The 22,513-nt window shown below is 35.7% G+C and overlaps 1 protein-coding gene across 1 annotated transcript in view; it reads right to left on the reverse strand.

The window, feature by feature from the left end:
* The window catches only part of hpse2 (heparanase 2), a 48,546-nt gene that overhangs the window by 12,948 nt on the left and 13,085 nt on the right, over positions 1-22,513 (reverse strand). Inside the window, exons 4-9 of the mRNA XM_027141912.2 lie at positions 15,829-16,002; positions 13,863-14,034; positions 9,784-9,831; positions 6,551-6,644; positions 3,508-3,614; positions 2,540-2,654 (exon numbers count right to left, since the gene is read on the reverse strand). Coding sequence (XP_026997713.1) covers positions 2,540-2,654; positions 3,508-3,614; positions 6,551-6,644; positions 9,784-9,831; positions 13,863-14,034; positions 15,829-16,002 — 710 coding nt within the window. The remainder of the gene's footprint in view (positions 1-2,539; positions 2,655-3,507; positions 3,615-6,550; positions 6,645-9,783; positions 9,832-13,862; positions 14,035-15,828; positions 16,003-22,513) is intronic.

Genomic DNA, 22,513 nt, shown 5'->3' on the forward strand with positions numbered 1-22,513 from the left:
AACTTTATTATTAAAATACAATCGTTATTAGTTATGTCCATTGTTTGTTCATGTTAACTACTATATTAATAATATCAGATTAAGGAATCTAAAAGCATTACCCAAGTTTTCAGCAACTCACACAACTGAATTTGTATGTAAAGTAAGTACATTTCCAGATGATGGAACACAAGAATAAATCCTAATCATTCTGGCCTATTGCACCAGTAAGACTACCAGATATGTCCCACTGATGACAAATTGTGGCAACAGTTACCTCACACACTTTGCTTCATTTCCTAGAAATTAATTTCCAAAAGGAAAAGCAATATGTAAAATGGTTGGTTAAGGGACTTGGAAGAGGAGGTCAGTGTTTGTGTGGTGGGATGGAGAAGGACGGGGAGGGAGATATCCTGGGCTAGCACTGCAGGACTGACTAAATGATTAAAGAGAGTGCGTCTAGACATAAATTTTTCTACAGGCCGACAGGTTGGGCCTGTTGCGAATTCTCACAGTGGGAAGTCTGGCAGTCACCACAGACACCCAGCTATGTTTAAAGCATTGTGATCGCAGCAGGAGGTGGCTCTTCCCAGCAATGACCGGAGATATTGAACCAAGAGAAGGAAAAATGACTTTCCAAAGAGGAAAAATGAAGATGATTTGATGAAAGTTGAATCTGAAGAACAAATTTATGCTGGATGTATAAACGAACTTGTGTAAAATTTTGAAGAATGATCATGTATAGATGGACTGGATTAGGGTCTTGGAATATAACAAGTGTTCCTGTGGAGAGGATGACAAATTGTGCTTCAAAACTGAATCCAGCCTGGGACATAGCTTGAGAATTAAACATTTAACATTATATACATTTAACAATATTTTTGCATTTAGAGCAAAATTTTGTTTTTCATTCATTTATTCTATGCTTTTCACATTTTTTTGTAATCTAAGATAATTTATTTTGTCTATTAATGCATAATTTGAAAAGTGATAGAGTACTGAGTATTTCTATCATGATATTTATTTATAGCTATTAAAAAAATATCTGCACTAATTCCTTTCTCTGACATAAATCTGAATTGAATTAGATTAAGCTGCAGCTCAATGATTATGAAAGGTAGTATAGTCTCATCCTGAGCCATTTAATCCTCATGCTTCCTGTTTCATTTTTTTTTTTTTTGCTATTGAATCAAAATCTCTTCCAGATACACTTTCAGATTTGTATGCTCCTACCAATAACAGTGTTAAGTGACACTCAAATCCTTTTCCTGATTTCCTGCTTTTACTATCATTGATATTCAATAGTAAAAAATTCTTACAGTGAAATAATTATTACCATGAATTCAAAATATCTTTTAGTCTTTGTGCTATAGTCAAAACAAAAGAGAAGGAAAATAATGACATATAAAAGCCCTTCCTTACTATTTCAGGACTATTCAAACAAGTCCATATAAAACAGTTGAGTGATGAAGCAAAGGAAAGAAGGAAAAGTCACCATAAAAGAAATGGGCTTTTGCCCTAAGGCATTGTACTTATGGCACTACAATTCTCTGAGCCTTTTAAGCTGTTTTATAGCCAAGGCGCGGTAGGAGTTCACAAAATAAAATTGAATTTTAATTGAAGTCTTCTGTTTACTCTGTCTACGAGGCTCACCACTAGAAAATGTGTGAGACCGAAGTACACAGTAAGGTAGCTAGAGCCGGTCTGACCTGCTAACATAAAGGAGCTGTATGTAGTTGTAGTTGCAACCTGTGGAGTGGCCCAGGCTCAGGTTGCATGTCTGTTAGTATCTTGCAGTCTCTCTCTCAAACACACACACACACACACACACACACACACACACACACACACACACACACACACACACACACACACACACACACACACACACACACACACACACACACAAGCAAAGTAGACATGTTTAGGGGCAGTGGAGGGGGAGAGGGGCAGGTGACACTGTCCTGGGGTATTTGACAGAGGGTTAGAGTTTCAATGCACCTCAATCAGCTGCCCAGTATTCAACACCATTAAACACCTTTCATCTTGGCTAATAGGTCCCACGGGAAAAGGCTGCAAAGTGTCTAGGCATCAGACTGAAAAGAAACTGTCTCACACACTCAGCTCATGTGACTGAAAGGGTTTCACAAGGCACAGAGTATAGCTTCAGGGTCTCTAACCATTATTAACATTGCACTAATTTGTTTGCCCTTAAAGCAGAGGTTCTCCATTTTTACGTCACTATGGAACACTTGCCTTTTTTTTTGCCTGTCTAGTAAAGACAGAAAAAAATTACAAATAATAATTCAGTTATAATGGCAAAATAATTCACTGCTGAATAAGAAATAATAATGTTCATTTGTGGAATACACAGTTACAATACTGTGTAAACTGGATACAACATTCAATCAATCATCAACTGAATTCTTGAAATCAAGTGCACAAAATATCAATATAACATCAAATGCACAAAATTGTTATTTACTTGCATTCACTTGTTGGTTTGATTTGACAACGTCATAAAGTGCATTTGTAAAACAAGGATTGGGTTATAACTTACAGGTAGAGGATTGAATTGCTGATCCACTAGATGGCTGTAACCATAGTCGAAAAAAGAGTGTCGAAGTACTACATCAATTCCTTGCATTGCAGAAATGCCAAGAGTGTTTAGCCACCTAATAAAAAAATATCAATCAGTGTGTGTATATAAAATACAGAATGTTCAGCTCCACAGGGTTAATGCATATCTTGATTATAATTCAAACATGAAGTAAATAATTATCAAATACAACATGTGTATTCAAAAACATTTTATTTCAAAACACAAATTGTGATGCAAAAGACAAGTTTGAAACCTCTTGTTAATAATTTGTATGCCAGAAATACTCTTATAGTAAACTTCAATAGGAATGATGCCATTGAAGATATGATTTTGTTTAGATCCATACAAAAATACAACCAGTTCATCTGCTGGTTACAAGAGACTTTCAAATAAAAAAGAAACATTCAACCACTTATTTTGCGATATAGTACCATGCTAACAAGAATCTTGGACAGACACATAGGTGGACACACGGACATTCCAGTGTCAATAATCACAGATAGAGTGATCTGAACATCCTGAATATGCCTTAATTTGTATGTGAAACAGAAAGGAAGCTATTAAAGATAAACTGTTTCAGACATTTAATCTTGCTGTGATCTTGATCATGTTTGGATCAATTCCAAAATCCAATCAGATCATCTGCTATTTTCAGCATTTATAACCCCTCCAACCCTCAGAAAAATTATGAACACATTAAGCATTAAGTTAAAAACTTGCCATTTCAATATTTTCCCCTGTAATGTTGGTTTCCTGGGACACTGTATATTCCAGGATGTACCAGTAGTGTACTTCAGAAGAATTAGTGGATAAAATAAAGAGCATAGCATAGAAAGTTTCAAAGAAATTACTGCTTAATTTTTCCTGAGCAGCTGGTTTAAACATACATAATTATTAGCTTAATTGGATGATGGCATGTTACTTACAATAGTCCAGCTGCAAATGTGTCTGACAAATTGTTGATGCCTCCAGCCCACGCAGGACCAACTCCTCCCAACCACACCCTCTTCTCAGGAGCATGCATCTTCACAATCTACACAAAAGAAAAAAAGCACATTCATAAATACTTTGAAACTAAATATTAATAGACACAACTACACCCATCTAGATGCATAGTACACCAGGTTTGGTCTTCAGAACAGCGTGTGTTCTCCTGGACACGGATTGTACAGAAATGTTGCACCATACGGAAATAATTGCCCTGCACATTTGCTGTAAATTGGACAGCTGTGTGGACTAGCTGTAAATAGTGTGTTCCACCTCCCCCCAAAGATGCTTCACGGCCTCGACAGCCAGAGACTACACAGGCCACTGAGGCAACAAAAATTCTCTGACACATTCCTAAATCCATGTGGTGGTGGTGGTGGTGGTGCATCTTGACATGACACAGTGTCGTGTTGGGTTTGTGTATGTGATAAACTAGGCGTAAACCTGCTCAGAAACAGTGTTAAGATATACCATTCTCTTCACAATTGTTTAGTATCTGGGGAATTAATGTATGCAAAGAAAAACCCGCTCACTTCACCTGCCTGTGCTTTTGATATTAAACGGGGGTGGCTCTGTGGAATCATGCTGTTTATGAAGCATTCTATTGAATTAACCCAAGAAGATATTTAATTTCCACCAACAGTCTGGTTTATATTGTGCTTGTCTCACAACATTAACATTCAGCATCTTCTTTTGCTGTTCCACGCCATTCAAGACCAAGACTGTTCAATAACGCAATATGAAATGACATTCTGCACCTCAGTGTTTAATACAGCTGTGATTTGTTTGTTTTTCTTGCACAGATTTTGACATCCTCCTTTGAGCCCTCTGATCTTTGTTTTGCAGAACTGGTACATTTTTGCGTGTCCAATTCTTTTTAAATAGTTCTGCTAAACTAGGGGGCAAGTCGTGGCCTAATGGTTAGAGAGTCTGACTCGTAATCCTAAGGTTGTGGGTTCGAGTCTCGGGCCGGCCACGACTGAGATGCCCTTGAGCAAGACACCGAACCCGCCAACTGCTCCCCAGGCGCCGCAGCATAAATGGCTGCCCAATTCTCCGGGTGTGTGTGTGTGTTCACTGGTGTGTGTGTGCACTTTGGATGGGTCAAATGCAGAGAACGAATTCTGAGTATGGGTCACTGTACTTAGCCGTATGTAACGTCATTTTCACATTCACTAAAAGAGCCCAGAGATGCTAGAATTTATGTCACCAATCAACTAAAATAAATTCTTTCGCACACTGCCACGGTCATTAGAATGTTATACTGTAAATAATGAGGTTAGTAACTGTTGTAATTTAACAATTTGGGTAAGAATCCGTATTATGTTGGTGTTGTGCATGTACTTGATGAATCAACAAATCACTGTGTGTTGGACTTTTATATTATTTAACAGTCCTACAATACAAATTGACTAATACTTGAGAAATACTTTTCTGTCATACAGACATCTGTGATAAAGAGAGGAAGGTCGCCCTTCCCACCCAGACAGAATGGCATTTAAAATAGAGTGAATATGTTTGGAATTAAGATATTTAATCACATGTCTTGCAAACAAGTCCAACAGAAATAATTTTGTCAGAATGAAACATTTTTTAAAATAATACTTGTCAGGAAAAATGTCAAGGAGTGGAAAGTTTGAGAGATTAGAAATGAACTATGTTATGCAGTTCACAAGACAACACAAAGCAACTCAAGGGATTATGACAGAAAATATCAGTAGCACTTAGGTGTCACTTTTGATAAGATGCCAAATATCTTGATCCTGTAGAATATTTGCTGTTTTGTTATTAACTGATTATGGAATGGAAATAGTTGATAATACACAACATCCAATTCTTTAACGTTCCACGGTTCAGTTTCAGTGTTAAGTGCAGTGTAATCATTTTATCGTCTACATGTTATCATGCTCTGTCATCTTGTATGCAGTTTTTTATAGTTTAAGTCATTAATTTTAACTATATATAAAATCACATGAGAACCTCAACTGGACAAAGATAAATGAATGTTGTACTGTATTTGGTATCCACCCAGAATTAAAAAAATAAAAAAAAATAAATAAAAAAAACTTTTTAGTGCTGCTAATGCAAAATGAAACTTGGGAAAAGATTTCACATAATATGCATGTCAGAGAAGTACAAAATATGTGTTGGCTTTCATTAAGGCTGGCAACCATGTCTCAGAACACACCAAACATTCAGGACTAGAGAAAAACACCCTCGGGATCATATACTTCATTTGCCTGAAATTGGCCAAGGGCGTAATGTATCATCTCTTTGGACACATCTATAGATACGAGTCTGACATGACTAATCTGAGAAATCTGTCTTTTTAAAAGTTGGCTAAAACAAGCTTTCGATCTTAACTTTTTGTTCTGAAGGCATAACTGATAAAGTTTACAAATTAACCTCAAAAGAACAATGAATGCTTTTATTTATTTGATGTTTGTAAATTGAGTAAATTTTTTTTCTTTCTTTTTTATTCTTTATTGGGAACACTCATCCAGATGTGAACCCCACAAATGTAAAATTTGATACCTGTGTATTCAGAGATAAAGAGTCATGGGAGACGGCTTTCTTTTGAAACCCGGCACAACATAGCCCCAGAGGAACTGTTCCTAAAACAGCTAGGGTGTGATGTGGCACAGAAACAAATTAAGTAAGTTGAAACTCCAGCTCAAAGCCCCACTCCCCTACTGTGCCTTAACCCTTGCTCCCTTAGCAATAGCCCACCCCGACTGCAGCTTGTTAGAATGCTGCACCCCAGAGAAAGGGCACAGTGTGATAATTAAGATGCAAGGAGCTAATGAGGACAAGTGGGAGTTTACTGCATTTGAGTGCCAGACCCTAACAAACCTAGGTCTTTGGTGCTAGGGAAGAACATAGTAATAAACCAGCAGCCCACAATGTACTCAAATAAAACAGGAACAACAATCAGCAATATGACTTTCATTACTGAAAACACTTTCTTGCATACAACCTCACCTTTAACACCTTGTTGATCTGGTCTGTCAGTGTGTCCAGAAGGCGTGTCTTCAAAAAGTCCTCCACTTTAGTCACACGCCGATCAATGTAAAAACTGCAGACCAGAGGACAGTTCAGTAAGAATTGTAGCAGTACATCATAGAAAAAATATATAAGAGACAGCATAGTAAGAGCATTCTGAATACATTATACATTAATACATTGGAATACATTTGAACATTATACTGAATACATTAGAAACAAACAGATACAAGTACAGATATGGATATGAGGTTCATTATTTACATATTATTAATCTTATCCTTTTTGTGGTTTTTGGAAAGCTCGACTGCAAGGTGGTTAAAGCAGTAAACAGATATAGATACTGATAATGGCACTGCTTTACTCTATTCCAGAGAGAATATACAATGTCATGCTCAATTTGACAAAAGGATATAATAGATAAAAGCCTAGTTCCCTAAAAGTATATAAAAAAAAGAGCATAAAACTTCAAGAGAGGGTGTTCAACATGATACTCGTTACACTGTTTAATGATCACGTCTGTGCTGTGATGCTATTGGAAACTCAGCCCAGGTCAGCCTGCAGGTTTCTGAACAGAACCACTAACAGATTTACAATGTGAAGAATATTAAGATGTCAAGACAGATGGAATGACAAGATCCAGAGTTGCTTTTACTTAAATCTGGTTATGTCAAACGAGGAAAGAACAGTCAGAGTAAATAGTGATGGTGCTGACCATATGGTGAATGGGCCAGGAGAGCAGGTGGCTTCTGTGAACTCTTTTTAAGCAAATCATTTGAAAGTCTTAGAGAGATAAAGGACTGTTAAGCATGTGTTGACACTGACCCTCACAATTTACAGTCTCACTGGGACTGGGGCTGCACAAACCTGAAGTCAACTGATCTTCATTATCTTTATATTTCAAACACAACTAAACATTCAGTCAGCCTGACTTCCTCATTATCTTTAGCTTGTGCTTTAGTGGTATTTCAAGGTCAGGGTGTGCGTTACAGTAGGGATCATCCCTCAGACAATGTTGGCCATATTATTATTATACATATTGTACAATTTTATAAAAATACTGAAGAACTGAAAAAGATTGAAGACAGAGAGAGAGAAGGAGAGAGAGAGAAAGAGAGGGAGAGAGAGAGAGAGAGAGAGAGAGAGAGAGAGAGAGAGAGAGAGAGAGAGAGAGAGAGAAATAGCTAAGAAATGTTAACACTTTGCATCTGTTTCATGACCTACTGCAAAATAGTGAGACAAGATAAGAGAAGAGAACATTGTTGATACTGGAAAAGAAAAGCTATGAGGCTATTCTCAATAGTCTATTGTATTATTTATATTCCAGATAAAAAAAGAGTCAAGTTTTGTTAAGGAAATACCTTCCATTAAATACATGCTTTATTTCAGTAGGTCAAGAAAGTTGGAAGTCAAGGTGTCTCCGCTGTATAATAACTGTTTAATCCCAAAGGTAAATGTGTGAAAGCATATGGTTCGAATTTGCCAGTGTGTGTGTTGTGTTTTTATTTCCACAGATACCGCTTTTTTCATCGTGTTTCCTTTATTTAGGGTGAACCTCTGGATTAATGAATACACTCTGGTAGGTTTGGGAATAAAGCTCTCCAAACCCAAGGTCTCTCTATAGACACAGATGACCTAACTGGGGGATAAAGAGAACCTATATATATACCCTTATGTTACATATTGTATACACTTAATGTAGAAATCAGGAGCTCTAAATACTGCAACAATTAAACTCACGATTAAACAGTGTGTCACAAAGCAGCATAGAGTACAATAAGCACGTAGCAATAACTATAAATAAAGCTTTGTAGAATCAGTACTTTTCTGCAAGGAGACATATGGAGAGCATATTAAGCTAACAGCACATGTGAGACTCCAAAGTGTGAAACAAAAAGAACTCACCACATTTGGGCATCCAATTAATTGTTGATCCAAATACTGTCCAAGGACAAGCTGATTAAATGTGCTTTAAGACACACACAGCCATGCTGTCCCAGAAACACTACAGTAAGAATACTCTAGAAAGCTTTTTCTTTTAGTACTTAAGCACCTCAGACCACTCTGAATGTTGGTCTTCATCCAAAAGAACTCAAGATACTGCTGACTTACTAAACATCCTGATCAAGCTTTTTTTTCTTTCAGAGAATGAGCATTTTTTTAAATTAAGTTATTGATTAACAATAAACACATTTGTTTGCACAGCCATTTGGATAGATACTGAGATAAAATATGCTGCTCATATTACAATATGAATAAGATAAAGCATTTACAACCTGAAGATATATTACACTAATTTAGCCCTAGATGTGAAAGTGTATGCAGGTTTGCATGGTTTCTTGAGGTAGACTGTCATCCCATACAGGGTCTATTGGTCCTTCACACCCAGTGTTCCTGGTAAAGACTCCGAATCCACCATGGCACTGACTAGGATGAAGCACTTGGTGCATGGCAGTGCATGGCAGCAATTCTGTTGAATTAACTACACAGTATTTTAGCTTCAAGATGAAGTCTAATGAATTACCCAAATACTATTCTTGGTTTCAATCTGACTAACAAACAAACAAATCCTTTTCATAATAATGGCAGTGACTACTGGCTGTGAAGGCTATGAAATGTTGGCGCTTTCATTTCTGTTAACAATCGTTCTTTTTTTTTTTGTTGCATTTTATACCCATTCATCACAACGTATTGCATAGAAATAAACAAAATCAACTTACAAAACATATGTGTCAGTATAGAGAGATTTAAAAACAAATGTTTAATTTAAGCTAGCTTGACTTCTATAGGAACCAGATGCAGACATGGGTAAATTATTTTGCATCACATCAAAGTAATAGTTCCTAATGTGATTAGGAAGAAAGGAGTAAATTAGGTGTGCATGTTTTTGGAAGGAGTGTGTGCTTTAGTGTGTGCCCACTTTCCCATCAAACAGGTGTCAGCAATTATGGACTGAGGTATACACAGCAAGCTGTTAAATGTCGTTTTGCAGCTTGGTGATTTTGGTGTGAAAAGGATGATAAAGTATAAATACTATAATACTTTTTTTTGAATTTAACATTACAAATCTAGTTTCTGTTTTTTTGTATTTAAATTAATGATTTTACCCTACCGGGGATCTTGAGGTGCATTTATAGACCTTCTTTTCATTGCTCTAGTAAGTAAACTGCAATTAGATTAGGTTTAGAAAAATGAAAGGGTAGAATACCTACTGTTGCCACGTAACTGCATCAACAACAGAACCACCGTTCTTCATGAACCTATGAGAAAAAAATAAAGGGATATTTCAGTTGTTGAGCACAAATATAGTAGTGGAAGTACAGATTATTTACAGCTGCTTTTTCTGTCTGCTCTACAATTGTAAATGAGTTGGCATAGCCAGTGGATTTCAAGGCCAACTAAGACACACTCACACTGGGAACTTGTTTATATGGCTGGTGGACGGTGATCGTTCAGGCAGTGTGTAAACCGGCTTTGAACAGATGTGAGTTGACACTTTAGCAAAAAAAATATATATATATACCAAAAAAAATTTGCACGATCCTTTTTAGGCAACATGTTTCACTCTGAGAAGGCCTCTCTTTCTAAACATTCATTCTGATGAAGGAAAAGCAAATGTGTGATGTACAGTATGCAGTAAAACTGTTCACACCTTCATTTTTTCCACCCATTTTTTTGGTCACTCCAGCCAAGCAGACCTTGTTGTCTACAGAGCTTTGACAATTTTTCACTTCCATCTAAACCCCAACTAGTAGCAACAAGGGGTGACATCTATTTCCGAGAAAAATCTTTGGCACAAAACTTGTGGTTATTGGTCGAACGTTCATCCCTTTTAGCCAAAATTTCACTCTAGAAATTACATACGAAGGTTAAAGCAGATCAGATATAGTATAAGAAACTGCACAGTGAAGAGGCCAAGTATCTGGCAGGCGTCTAAAGACCACAGTAGAGTTAAGGTTCTGGTTTTGTCTAGGTTTTTTCCCCCTGAATGTCACAAAAAGTGCTATGATTTCAGTTCATGGCCAGGAAATTATGGCAGATTTTGTGGACGTTATACACTTCACCACACCCCGCAATGTACCAGGAAAAGTAACTAACAAAGTCAGTGCCTAGCTATTCTTTTATTTCAAAAATAAAATCCTAGTAGTTTATATATGACATTTAAGAAAAAATAATTAAAGATTCAGCTTGAACTATTGGATAGCAATAAAGGGAAGGGCAACATGCAACTCTCATCAAGCCTACTATGAAGAATTTAAAAAAAAAAAGTAAGTTTTATCGCTTTTCGTCACTGAAAAAATTCAGTTATTTCAGGTATTCAATATAGTTTAAAATGAGCCAAAATAAGTGTCCAAAAAATATATAAACTTGAACATAAGCAATGAACATGTTTATCTCTCAACACCTAGAAAAAATGGAGTGTGTGTGGACAGTGCAGACATGTGCTGCTGACAGCCACTGATTGTGTGCAGGAGGCATTCATGCATGTCACTTCCTAACAAGGCAATGACATATTTATGTGTGGCTTGGTCATGTCTGTACAATAATCAATTAGCTTAGCAAACCCGTTCTGTCTCCAAATGGTCTCATTACCCCACATGTTAAAGTCATAGCCAATTGCTGCAAAAAACAAATAACTGGAAAATATGGGCACTTCCTTAGTGCTTTTTGGCAGATTATAGAAGCTAAGAAGTATGCAGAGTAATCTTCTCTCAGAGCAGTAAAAAGACATCGAACAATGACGTTGTGTTTCCATACAAATCAGCACTAATCAGGCACAGTTGGTGGTTCATAATTTGTTCTTCTTCACATGGCAATACTACGCTCATGCTCAGGTGGATTCCTCATAGACATACTCTTAAAGGTTGCAGTTTAAGTAACCGTTTAAAACCAAAATGTTCAATTCTTGTACTTATGCACTTAAAGATGAATCCTTTTATTTATCTGATAAACACAACTTTAAAAAAAAAAGAGTATTTCCTCAATCGGGCATCATTTTTTAAGCCAATAAAAAGAATTACTTTGTTTCATTGCTATAAGTCACCACCATGTAAAGCAGTGATATATAAAGAACAAAAGGGTGAACGCCTAAATTTGGAGAACAGAAATTATGCAGGTGGAGTATTGCTCAGCCACTCTATAAATCGAGTGACACTTCATTTGGCTGACTGAGGATTTCCCTGGTGCAACGAGCCCCAGCAATAACCCACTGGGAGCAACGTAAACATGGTTGTGATATGCTCCGCTATAGAGACAGAGAGTGTTATAGTACACAGCCTTAACAAGGAAAGAACTAGGAAAAGTTCTTATAGGACATGTACAGCAATGAGAAAAATATGCAGAGTACAGTACACAAAGTTTCTGCAGAACACCTGGCATATAAATTCCAATGAAAGAATCACTGAGATAGATTAATTCTGTAATGTTCTTTAACTCTGTAAATCACTAAAGCGTTCTTTCAGCTGTGATGCAGTGGCACTTGGCCTTGCTGCTTGGAGACCTTGCTATGATAAAGTGTAAATAGCTCTGGTCATCCGTGTATTTTTTAGAATGAACCATGTTTCTTTTGCTTTATTCATTCTCAAATGAAAAGTGCAGACATTTTCTTAATACTCCTGGCTGAATACAGTTTTTCATCATGGGACATTTGAGTGGTCTTGGAATAGTACAGAGGAACTGAAGATATTGCAATTGATTTGATGTCTTTTGCATTTTGTATTACATACACTGTGTAAATAATTATACTTTTAATTATTATTATTATTATTACTATTATTACTATTATTATTATTATTATTATTATTATTATTATTATTACTAGTAGTAAAATATAAACAGCATTAACTTTGCCTTCATAATGTAGGCAATATGCTTATTATATAATGTATTATGTAATATATTATAATGTTCAGTTTACAGGCTTGTGACAGTGATTATTTCCCTATTATGATCAACCAGAAGCAGTAAGAGAAATAAGATGAAGTGTGGAAAACAATTTAGGACTGCATTTCATTATAGGAAAGCAACCCATCCACATGACATTTTAGTTCTCTGTGTTCTGCATCATTCTGCACATGGGGGCTCTTGCTGTTTTTAGGAGACAACACTGGGACACGTAAAATTATTTCATTGAACCTTTGCTGTGAGAGCAAACCTCCTAATGATGAAATCACTTCAAATAAGCTGTGAGAATAAGTGAGCAGTTCCTGCTAAAAGATACAAGAGTCATAGTTTTGTTATCATCAATTAAACAGACTCCTGTGCAAATTCACTGTTAATCCCAGATTTAAGAGTAAAGATATTCTGAGTCCTACTTCACATACTGCTGGGGTTAAATACAGTGTTACTTGCTGAGCTCATGATTTAAGCATTACAAGGTTGTTGAAATACTTGAAATGGACCAGAGCAGCACTATAATTTTATGAGCTGAGTTCAAATTAAGTGGTCATGTAAACTTAATAGAAAGAAATGACAACTGACTCATATATCACCAAATAAAATGCTCAAATCCTATTTTCTCTGTGCTTAAACTATGATATTGTATAGGCATAGAGAGCAAAGCATATTGAATAGTATTGTAAAATATAATTATACACATGTGTGTTAGACTGGATAGTCAGTAATATCATTTTAATTCTATTAATAACTATCCTGTTTTTTGTTTATCTTTGTATGCTTTCATAGTGGTTTGATTCCATTGCATGGCATGGTGATGGATTAACTCCAAACAGCTCTCTATTACAGATATAAAATTGTTAACTGAAACTATAAAGTTCTTGTAACTCAAAACTTTCACTTTGATCTGCTCCACACGTTCTGGCTAGCTAAACCTGAATAAAACTTCAACCAAATAACTTTGAACTTTGAAAACTTCTTAATTGATGAGTAAAAACTGTTTGGTTTGACGATTAGTACTAAGTGTGCATTGAAATAAGGAAAAAGAAATGATAACAATGTCTCTTGATGTATGGGACATTTATTTTGCACTGGTTATAGCTTTGCCAGAAGGAGTAAAAAAAAAAATAGAAAAGATAAAATATTTAAATCTTTTCAATAGAAAAGATGTTTTTGCTCTTCTCCCAACTGGGCTTGGCAAGGCCAACTTGATGTGAACATCTGCATAAACAATTCCCTTTTGAGGGAATGCCAGATTCACAAATTGAATAGGTTCAGAATGGCTGTAGACAAGCTTTTATTGTAGTTATTCTTTGGCCTGTGTTATTTGTTGGGTATGCCATAATGCTAGTAGGCAATATTAAAATGTAATAGCTAGCATGCCTCAGTCACTCACCCGTCCAATAGCAGGATTGCATTTTTGCGTGGACGGCCAATGTTGGGACCGTAGAGATTGGCCCGGCTGTAGTAGCGAACAGACTGCAGCAATGTCTTCAGCATAATGTAGTCCTGAGCCAGTCGACTGCTATTGACTGAACGAGCTACCATGGAGCGATAACTGTTGGGCTCTACAAGAAACAAATGAAACACAGTGTTTGAAAAAGGACATATCCTAAAACCATGACATTGGTTCAGTGCATAAATGATGATAATAAAAGATACTTATTGTTAATTGTAAGTTCACCTTCAAACTAGCCTGCATTGCAGATTATTGAAGTGACTAGATTATTTATCACTAGATTATTGCATGTGGTCAAATTGATCAACAGTAATTGTGACAAATTTAATGATCTTACATTTTAATTGAGTGACAATTAAATATTCTAATAATATCCCATAAGAGCTATTCATAAGGTTAAACAGGATGTGATGTATTCATTATTTGCACTGATCACATCAGGATGGAATTGAAAGAATTTTATTTTTGAAACTTTACCCTCTGCAGGCCTCTGGCATGCGACACATAAACATCACAACATTTTATCTTTATTCAAAGCACAGTTTCAGAATTATGCACATTTATTATAGATGTACCCACTTGTCCTTATGCCATGGGGTGTTTATTATACTAAAACATTCTAATATATCATAAACAATGAACCCTAAAATAAAATGTTTTGTTTCCCTTCATTTTTTTTTGATTGCTCACTTGTTTAAAAATGAATCATTCATGAAACTTGACTATGATTCCTTACAGATTTTCTATTAGTCATGATGGCTGTTCTTGCTCTATTCATGTGAACAATCCAACAGTTGTAACTGCTTTTTATAAGCAATAATACTTGAGTTTACAAATAGAAAAATTAAGTTAAAATGTTGACCACTGAGGCTGCGCGGTGGAGCAGCATGTAATGTTGGTGCCTCTCAGTCCCAGAGCCTGAGGCTGTATTCTGAGCTTGGGTTACTGTCTGTGTGCAGCTACAAATGTTTTCCCTGTGCTGCATGGGTTTCCTCTGGGTTTGTCTGTTTCTTCCCACATCCCAAAAACACAGCAGTAGGTGGCTAACAGTATTTGCCCCGGGATGTGATGAATGTGTTTTTCTTCCATTTGATGGCCTGGTGTCTTGTCTCATCCATTATGTGGCATAGCAAAGCATTATCACCCCAAAGTCAATTATTTTCCAATTACAGCTTGCACTATTTTTTTTTTTAAATATTTTTAATTACCTATTTTATTCCACTTTACCAACAATTAAAATGCATCAATATTTAGTTTGATGCATAGCTTGATGAATTGTTGGTTACTTGTTTTATTCCACTTTATTTTATTCCACTTTACCAACAATTACAATGCATCAATCTTTAGTTTACTGATGAATGACATCATAATTTCACCCTTATCTGTTACAGATACATTTACATTAACATAAAATGCAGTTATGTAGGAATTGTAATATTTAAAACTGTGATGTTTTCTAACCATTCAGATTTGAGAATTGAACAGCCCCAGCCCTGTGGTATACATTTTTTTTTTAAACATAATAGTTTTAAATTTTTTGCAAAAAGAGGAACAGTCTTTATATTTTCCCAAAGCACCAAGGTATCTGCAGCTCAAATGGAGTCCCTATGTACATGACGTAGTCATATATAGCTTTATCTGACTAAAACAGTTTCTCACTGGTAGTGTGTGCACCCCAAATGTGGTAATAATTTCCAGAGTCTGTCTGTCTCTCCGTACCAGTTAAGACACAACAGAGCTTTGGGATGGATCAAAATATAGTATAGCTTTATTGTTTTTTTCAAGTTTCTCTGGTTATGCAATATCAGCATAGACAGAAATGCCAAATGCTAATGGTAATAAGTGATTCCTTGCCACAGACAAGCACAGCCCCAGATTAGCATTAGTATTATAGCAGACCTACCATTGCCCAGCTCCCAGGATATGTTATACTTCTTGCCAGCGCTGTACTTTAACAAACTTAATGCACTAGAGGCATTCCATGAGTTGTCAGGATTCCGATGGAGGGCATTAAGCCCAAAGATCAGGTGCAGGCCGGCGCAGTCAGCAAAATTGTACAGTTTGTCTAAAGACCTGGCTGGGAGAAAGCGAGACACAGTTGTAACTTTGGCAATTTCATTCATTCTGTGAAAATATACTAAATTCAGTTTAACATACAATGATGTACTAAAGGTTGCTTCTTTATTTTGCCCTACATTTCTGGGTTCATGTCTCTGTATAAAAAGGCTTATTTTACATTTTTCATTTTTCAGATAACCAAAGAGCAAAATAAAGAATTCCAAAAATGTTGCTCAGCTGCTTTAAACTGCATGACACTGTTCCTGTGCAGCTTTTTCACTGTTAACTGATATTTATTAATATCTGAATCCTATAGAACTGTTTCATGTGATTACTTTGCTTCAGTTTTTTTTTTTTTCTCATTTTATTTGTGCTTCAAAGATTTTCTACAGTTCAGACTTCATTAAATTTAAATTAAGTCCTAGGTTTTATAGCAGGTCACTGCAACGTCATCAGTAATTGGATTCATTTTTACCCAACATCAAGCAATTTGGGTCCTTTTAAACAAACACCACAAGAAGCAACCAAAAAAAAAATAATAAAAAATCAGCGTTTCTAAAGCAAAAGGCAGAAAAAGTTGTGCTACACACTACACACAAACTGTAAACGGTTCATCAGTGCACACCACAAAGAGAATAGTGGCAGACACAAACACAGAAATGTGCCAAGGAAAGCATTTTAGTGCACAAGCCATTGGATGGTCTATAATAACTTGAACTTATCCAGTACATGCTCACTGGTTGTTTTGAAATTCAATCGGTTAAGAGCAGTGACAATAAACACAAATATTTCAGTGCCCTTTGACTTCATTTCCTCTGTTTAAAAAGAAGCAGATGAGACATCTCACATGGCCCTGAGGGATACGAGGAAGCTCGAACTGTGGGTGATGTACCAGCAGGGCTAAGTTTCAAGGCTGAGGCATTAACTTATAATTCCATACTCATATATGTCTCCATTTATTCTACATTAATACATTATACATTATGTATATATATAATATTGTGTGTCACCGATACTCATTGATATACAATACAATAATTCTATATCTGTGTAGTGAAACCAATTTATCAATCTGTATCCATTTGGAGCTCTTTAAGTGAACTGTAAAATGGGACGATTCTCAGATTAACGTGAATTTTTTGGAACCCACCGGGACAGATCACAAAAAATGAGATTGCAGTAAAAGTAAAATAAAAGTGTATATGCATTTAACATAAAATACCTACCATATGAATTCCTACCATTTAAACCAAATAAAGTCAGACAAATTCCTTGTCCAGATGTGCCCAATAACATGATTACTAAATTCCTGATTTTATAGGGTGGGCAACTTTAAAGATTTCAAAACAAAACAGTTGCCACACCAATAACGATGGGTGGCTATCTCATAATTTCAATGAGAAACCTTAATTCAAAGCATATTTAATGTAAAATTGTTGTTCAAAGCACACTAAATAGTCTAAGCCTTTAATTAAGTCTTTAATTTAATGCACCACTTAATAGGGTACAAAGTAATAAAACATTAATGAGAATGAAAAGGTTTAATTCAAACAAGAAAAGAATAAACAAACAAATAGCAATGGTAAGCACACACATATATATTAAAATCTACCTTATATATATATATATATATATATATATATATATATATATATATATATATATATATATATATATATATATATATATATAAGAGAGATTTTCTTTTAGATACTTCTTTCTAGCATGTCTAAATTGCATAAAGTAGGGAAGCCCACCTTGATGTCTCTGAGTGGCATACTGGAAGCCCTGCCTGTTATGCAGCCTTTAGCACAGTGAGCTGATTGAGATAAAACTGTATCAAAGTCAGGTGGATAGAAAGCAGAGCCATGCTGTCAGGGCAAAAGTAGAAGCAGAACCAGATGTGGGCCAGGGAGATTCGAAGGCCTTCTTTCCTTGAGCAGACTCTTACACAAAAACTGGCACTGTTGAGAAATCTGGATACGGGCCAAGCACATATGTAATTGTAACTGGTCTTTTGCCCTCTTTAAGGTTGTAAAAAACAATAACCAACACTGATCCTAATAATTTTAGAACAAAACATGACCAGTGCAATGTAAGGCCAGAGATGGACTTCAATTATCCTGTTACACTTGTATAACTAACCATCATTCACAATCGTGTTTTCACATACAAACACGCAAACAGTTTGTAATACATGATACACCGCTGCACCTTTCAGTGTCTCTTTATCTCAGGCATATTCATAATGAAACAACAGCTACCTGTCCTGAAAGCAACCAAATGTGATCAATTTCATGTTTCTAAAGTAAGGTAATTATTCCATGAACAACATGCAAGCTCCTAAGGGCTCAGTACAGACACAGCAATATAGAAAAGACATCAGGAATTGAACTCTGGTTCACATTTACAGCAGACTCAAAGTGTTTCCAGATCAGTCTCTCTCTCTCTCTCTCTCTCTCTCTCTCTCTCTCTCTCTCTCTCTCTCTCTCTCTCTCTCTCTCTCTCTCTCTCTCTCTGAGATTTTACAATGTACTGTACTGAAAAACAATAGTCTAATTGATAAATTACAAAATGAAGTGTTGAAAAGCCAGGAGCTGGAAGATGGGATTGTTTTAGGATGCTGTTAATGTTTACATGCTGACATGGTTAGTTGGTTATCTGTCATTCTCTAACTGTCATTTCTTATTTTAGTAAATAAACTAAAGAGATTTTCAAGAAGACACTTTGGATACTGTAAAATCTAATGGTATTTAAAAATAAACCTGTTTATTGCAGTAATTTAGAACTATACAACTATACTTATATCAAATTGGAGTTCATTTATTTATGCAACATCCACAATATTTAATCCGTCCCAGGTACTTCAGAGAAGAAACAAAAAAATTGAAGGCTATTCATTCTTGAAATTGAGTGCATGAACTTAGTATCAACTGTAAAAAAAAAAAAAAAAAAAGCACTGATTCCGAACAAGCCTTACAAACGTAATGGAAAGAGAGGGGTCTGGATATTGTCAGGCTAGCTATCTGATCACAGACATAAGACCTCCATAACGAGCAGGACTGTACCAGAGCGCTACGGCTCATTTCGGAGGCACAGCATTTCCATTTATGTCCAGTGATTACCTACAGCAACAAACTGCATATTCAAAAAAACTTCAAAGCAAAGCATTTCCCCAGCCAGACAACATCTACAATGTCTACTCGTAAAGGAAAACAATGGGTGCAAGAAGTGTCCCGACAGAGACCCTTAAAACCCCGTCTTTCAAACACTGGTAAAAACAGCATGTCTGATATCCACCAAGTGTAGTTTAAAGAAATGAGATTTAGGACACAACAAAAAGCCATATACTGCACAACATGGTCTTTTGCCTATTCAGATTCTGAATTTGACATACAATTTTACACATAATCAAAACTGAAACAAAACAATTAATGCATTTGTTATGACAATTTAAGCAGTGATTATTATTTAACAAAAAAATTCATGTCAAAAATATCAAAGTTAAAATGATATTATAGGTAATTAAATTATTTTGTAGTAAAAATAGAGGTTTTGTCAAACTGCTTTCATACAGCAAATGCAATGTGAACACAGTGAAACAGTAATGTCTTGGAGTAATGAAAGCATTATATTCATTTCAATATATTTGTGCAGCCAAAAACCATTTTGCCAGTTCATTTCTCTTCGGCTTTCAACATGATTGACTGAATGCCACTGTGAAACATTTAGTAGGGGTTAGTTCTGGTTCTAACATTAAAAAAACTACATACATACATACATACATACATACATACATACATACATACATACGTACATACATACATACATAAACTGTGACCATTCTAGTAAATTGAACTAGGAATTGATGTGGTGTTGAGGATTGATGTGGGGATGTGGTAGATTAGTGGTTAGTGTTGGGCTACCAATCTATGTCCACCAGTAAGTAGTGGTAAATATATTAAAAAAATAACTTCCACAGTTCTAAAAACTTCTAAAATCTTACTGAAAAAAGTTTTTTTAGTTTTTTATAAGGTATTAATTAAGAAAGGTATTTCTAGTATTTCTCTCACCGAAGATGAATATAGTATTCAGACTGAACAGATGACATAAATAGAAAAATGCAGCTCAATATTCATCACATTTCAAATATTTTTCAGTATTATAATAAGATAGAATAAATCAGAACACTGATATACTATTTATTTTTGCAACAGATGCAGATAGTGACATTTCATTACACCCCTAATTTCTAGTCGGTAGCATAATATAAATATCCACTTCCAGTTTACCTCAAATACTCTCTCACAAACCAATTAAGTACAACAGATGACTGATAATGAGTTAACACACCTCCCCCTTGAAAGATGACTGGCAACACATAAGATTACCAGGCGAGAAAAGCAATCATGAGGCATGCCATGTTTTAATTCCCAGCTCACACTAAACCAATTTGAGGCAAAATAACTACTCAATTACAAGGGAAGAACAACAAAGGTTAATCATGCAGATGTTGTGGGATTCTGTGGGCAAGGAAGAAGACCACATTGTGTCTCTAATACAATATGCTTTCAGTTAAACTAGTGTTTTTTGCCAGATTAAACATGGTGCCTCAGTGGACGCCAGCATGAGTGGAATTAATTGTATTTTTTTTTCTTTTAATCTATTAGATATCCGCAACCCGATTTAAATCATTTCTATGCTGCAATAATGCTAATCAACAACATGCCATGCTTTGTCATTTAGCTACACTTTAGTACTGGTAGAAGCAAGAAGAAGTAATGTACAATAAGTAAAATAAGAAATAAAAGTTACAGATAGACAAATGAACAGAAGAGGAAAAGTCAGAAGGCAGGAACACAAACTAGCTCTCACAACAAAAACGGTTTTATATGTAACCGTTTTCATAAACGGTGAAAATATGGTTTTAATAGTCCTCTTCTGCCTGCTGGTAGTCTGAAGTGCACACTGCATGTCATACAAACCCAAGTACCCTTGTGTTTATAAACACAGCATTACACAGGGACCCTCGTTCGATAGAGTATGTTTTGCAAAGAGCTGCTCAGGTCAAAGAACTTTTGTATTCTTGAAGAATGCAAGCTATGAAGACACCTGTTTTTCATTCAGTATGGTTAGAATAAAATCTGTGTGTGTGTGTGTGTGTGTGTGTGTGTGTGTGTGTGTGTGTGTGTGTGTGTCAGTGTTCGGATTAGTTAGCTAGTGAACTTCCCATGTGTGTATGTAACTATGTTAACAAGATTTTAGCTGCGCATAACTGTATTTGTAAGACGTGTGTGTGTGTGTGTGTGTGTGTGTGTGTGTGTGTGTGTGTGTGTGTGTGTGTGTGTGTGTGTGTGTGTGTGTGTGTGTGTGTGTGTGTGTGAGCAATTGTACATGTTTGCGTGTGTATATCAGGCCATGTGGTTAGCAGTGGAAAGGATAGAAGAGTGAGTGACATGTTAACATCCCCAAACACACACTGGTGTATACATCCACACACATTTGTGTACACTAATTAATCTTCTCCATAGAGACAGTCTTATGCAGCAGCACATGTCTGAGACAGCACAGGGCTGCATGCTGGATTATGATTTCCCGTTAATGTCAACAGTTCTGAGAGCTTGGCTGATTGGTGATACACTTGATGAAGTCAAAGACCAAAGTTTGAGCCAAATTGCGTAACACACTTTAAATGCCTTATGACATCAAATGCAAAACCCTGTTAAAGAACAAGCTTAGAATGAAAAACTTACAGTATATTCTTAAATGCACTCTCCTTACAAACGTCATCTTGCAAATGCAGAAATATGTACATATCATCATGGCTGCATAGACTTCACATTTATTTACTGTATAACTTACAGTATATTTAGTATATTATATTATTACAACTTACAATGAGTTCTATTAATCTATTTGTAGAGAATTTTACATTAGGATTTGATGAAAATATGCGCTAATTCCATTATCATGACATCAGACACAATGCTTGATTAGTTTCACTTGTTTGTTGTCAGAGGTCAAATCAAATATGGGATGTATGAGCACTCTCAGCACTTTAGCTTCAATCTCTGATTAAAAATGATGGAATGAGTGCAAATGAGGCATTGGCAAAATTTGTAGGAGTTTGACTGAAAACATCTGGTCCACTGTTCTAATATGTATTGAGTGGTTTTTCCTTTTAACCTCTTGTCATTTTAGATTTCGTATCATATCTTCATGAAATACAAACATATTATCCAGGTGCTCAAATAACACAATTTATTCTTTTTTTTTTTTTTACAGATATATTCATTACAGCTTCACTGCAATGTATTTGTACTATATTAAAAAGTAAATAAGAAAAACTACAAATAAACTCCAGAAAAGTGAAAAATTGTAAATAAGGTAAATGGAGTAAATAAAGACGAGCACTGTATGACAACAGAAGGTGCAAACTCAGCACTAACAAAGCAAGGAATCTTTAAGTTAATATGATGTGATCTCTTCAAAGAGGACTGTGCTGAGTCTTAGCATACCTGACAGTATTA

This window comes from Tachysurus fulvidraco, chromosome 4 (assembly GCF_022655615.1).
Source record: "Tachysurus fulvidraco isolate hzauxx_2018 chromosome 4, HZAU_PFXX_2.0, whole genome shotgun sequence".
Lineage (NCBI taxonomy): Eukaryota > Metazoa > Chordata > Actinopteri > Siluriformes > Bagridae > Tachysurus > Tachysurus fulvidraco.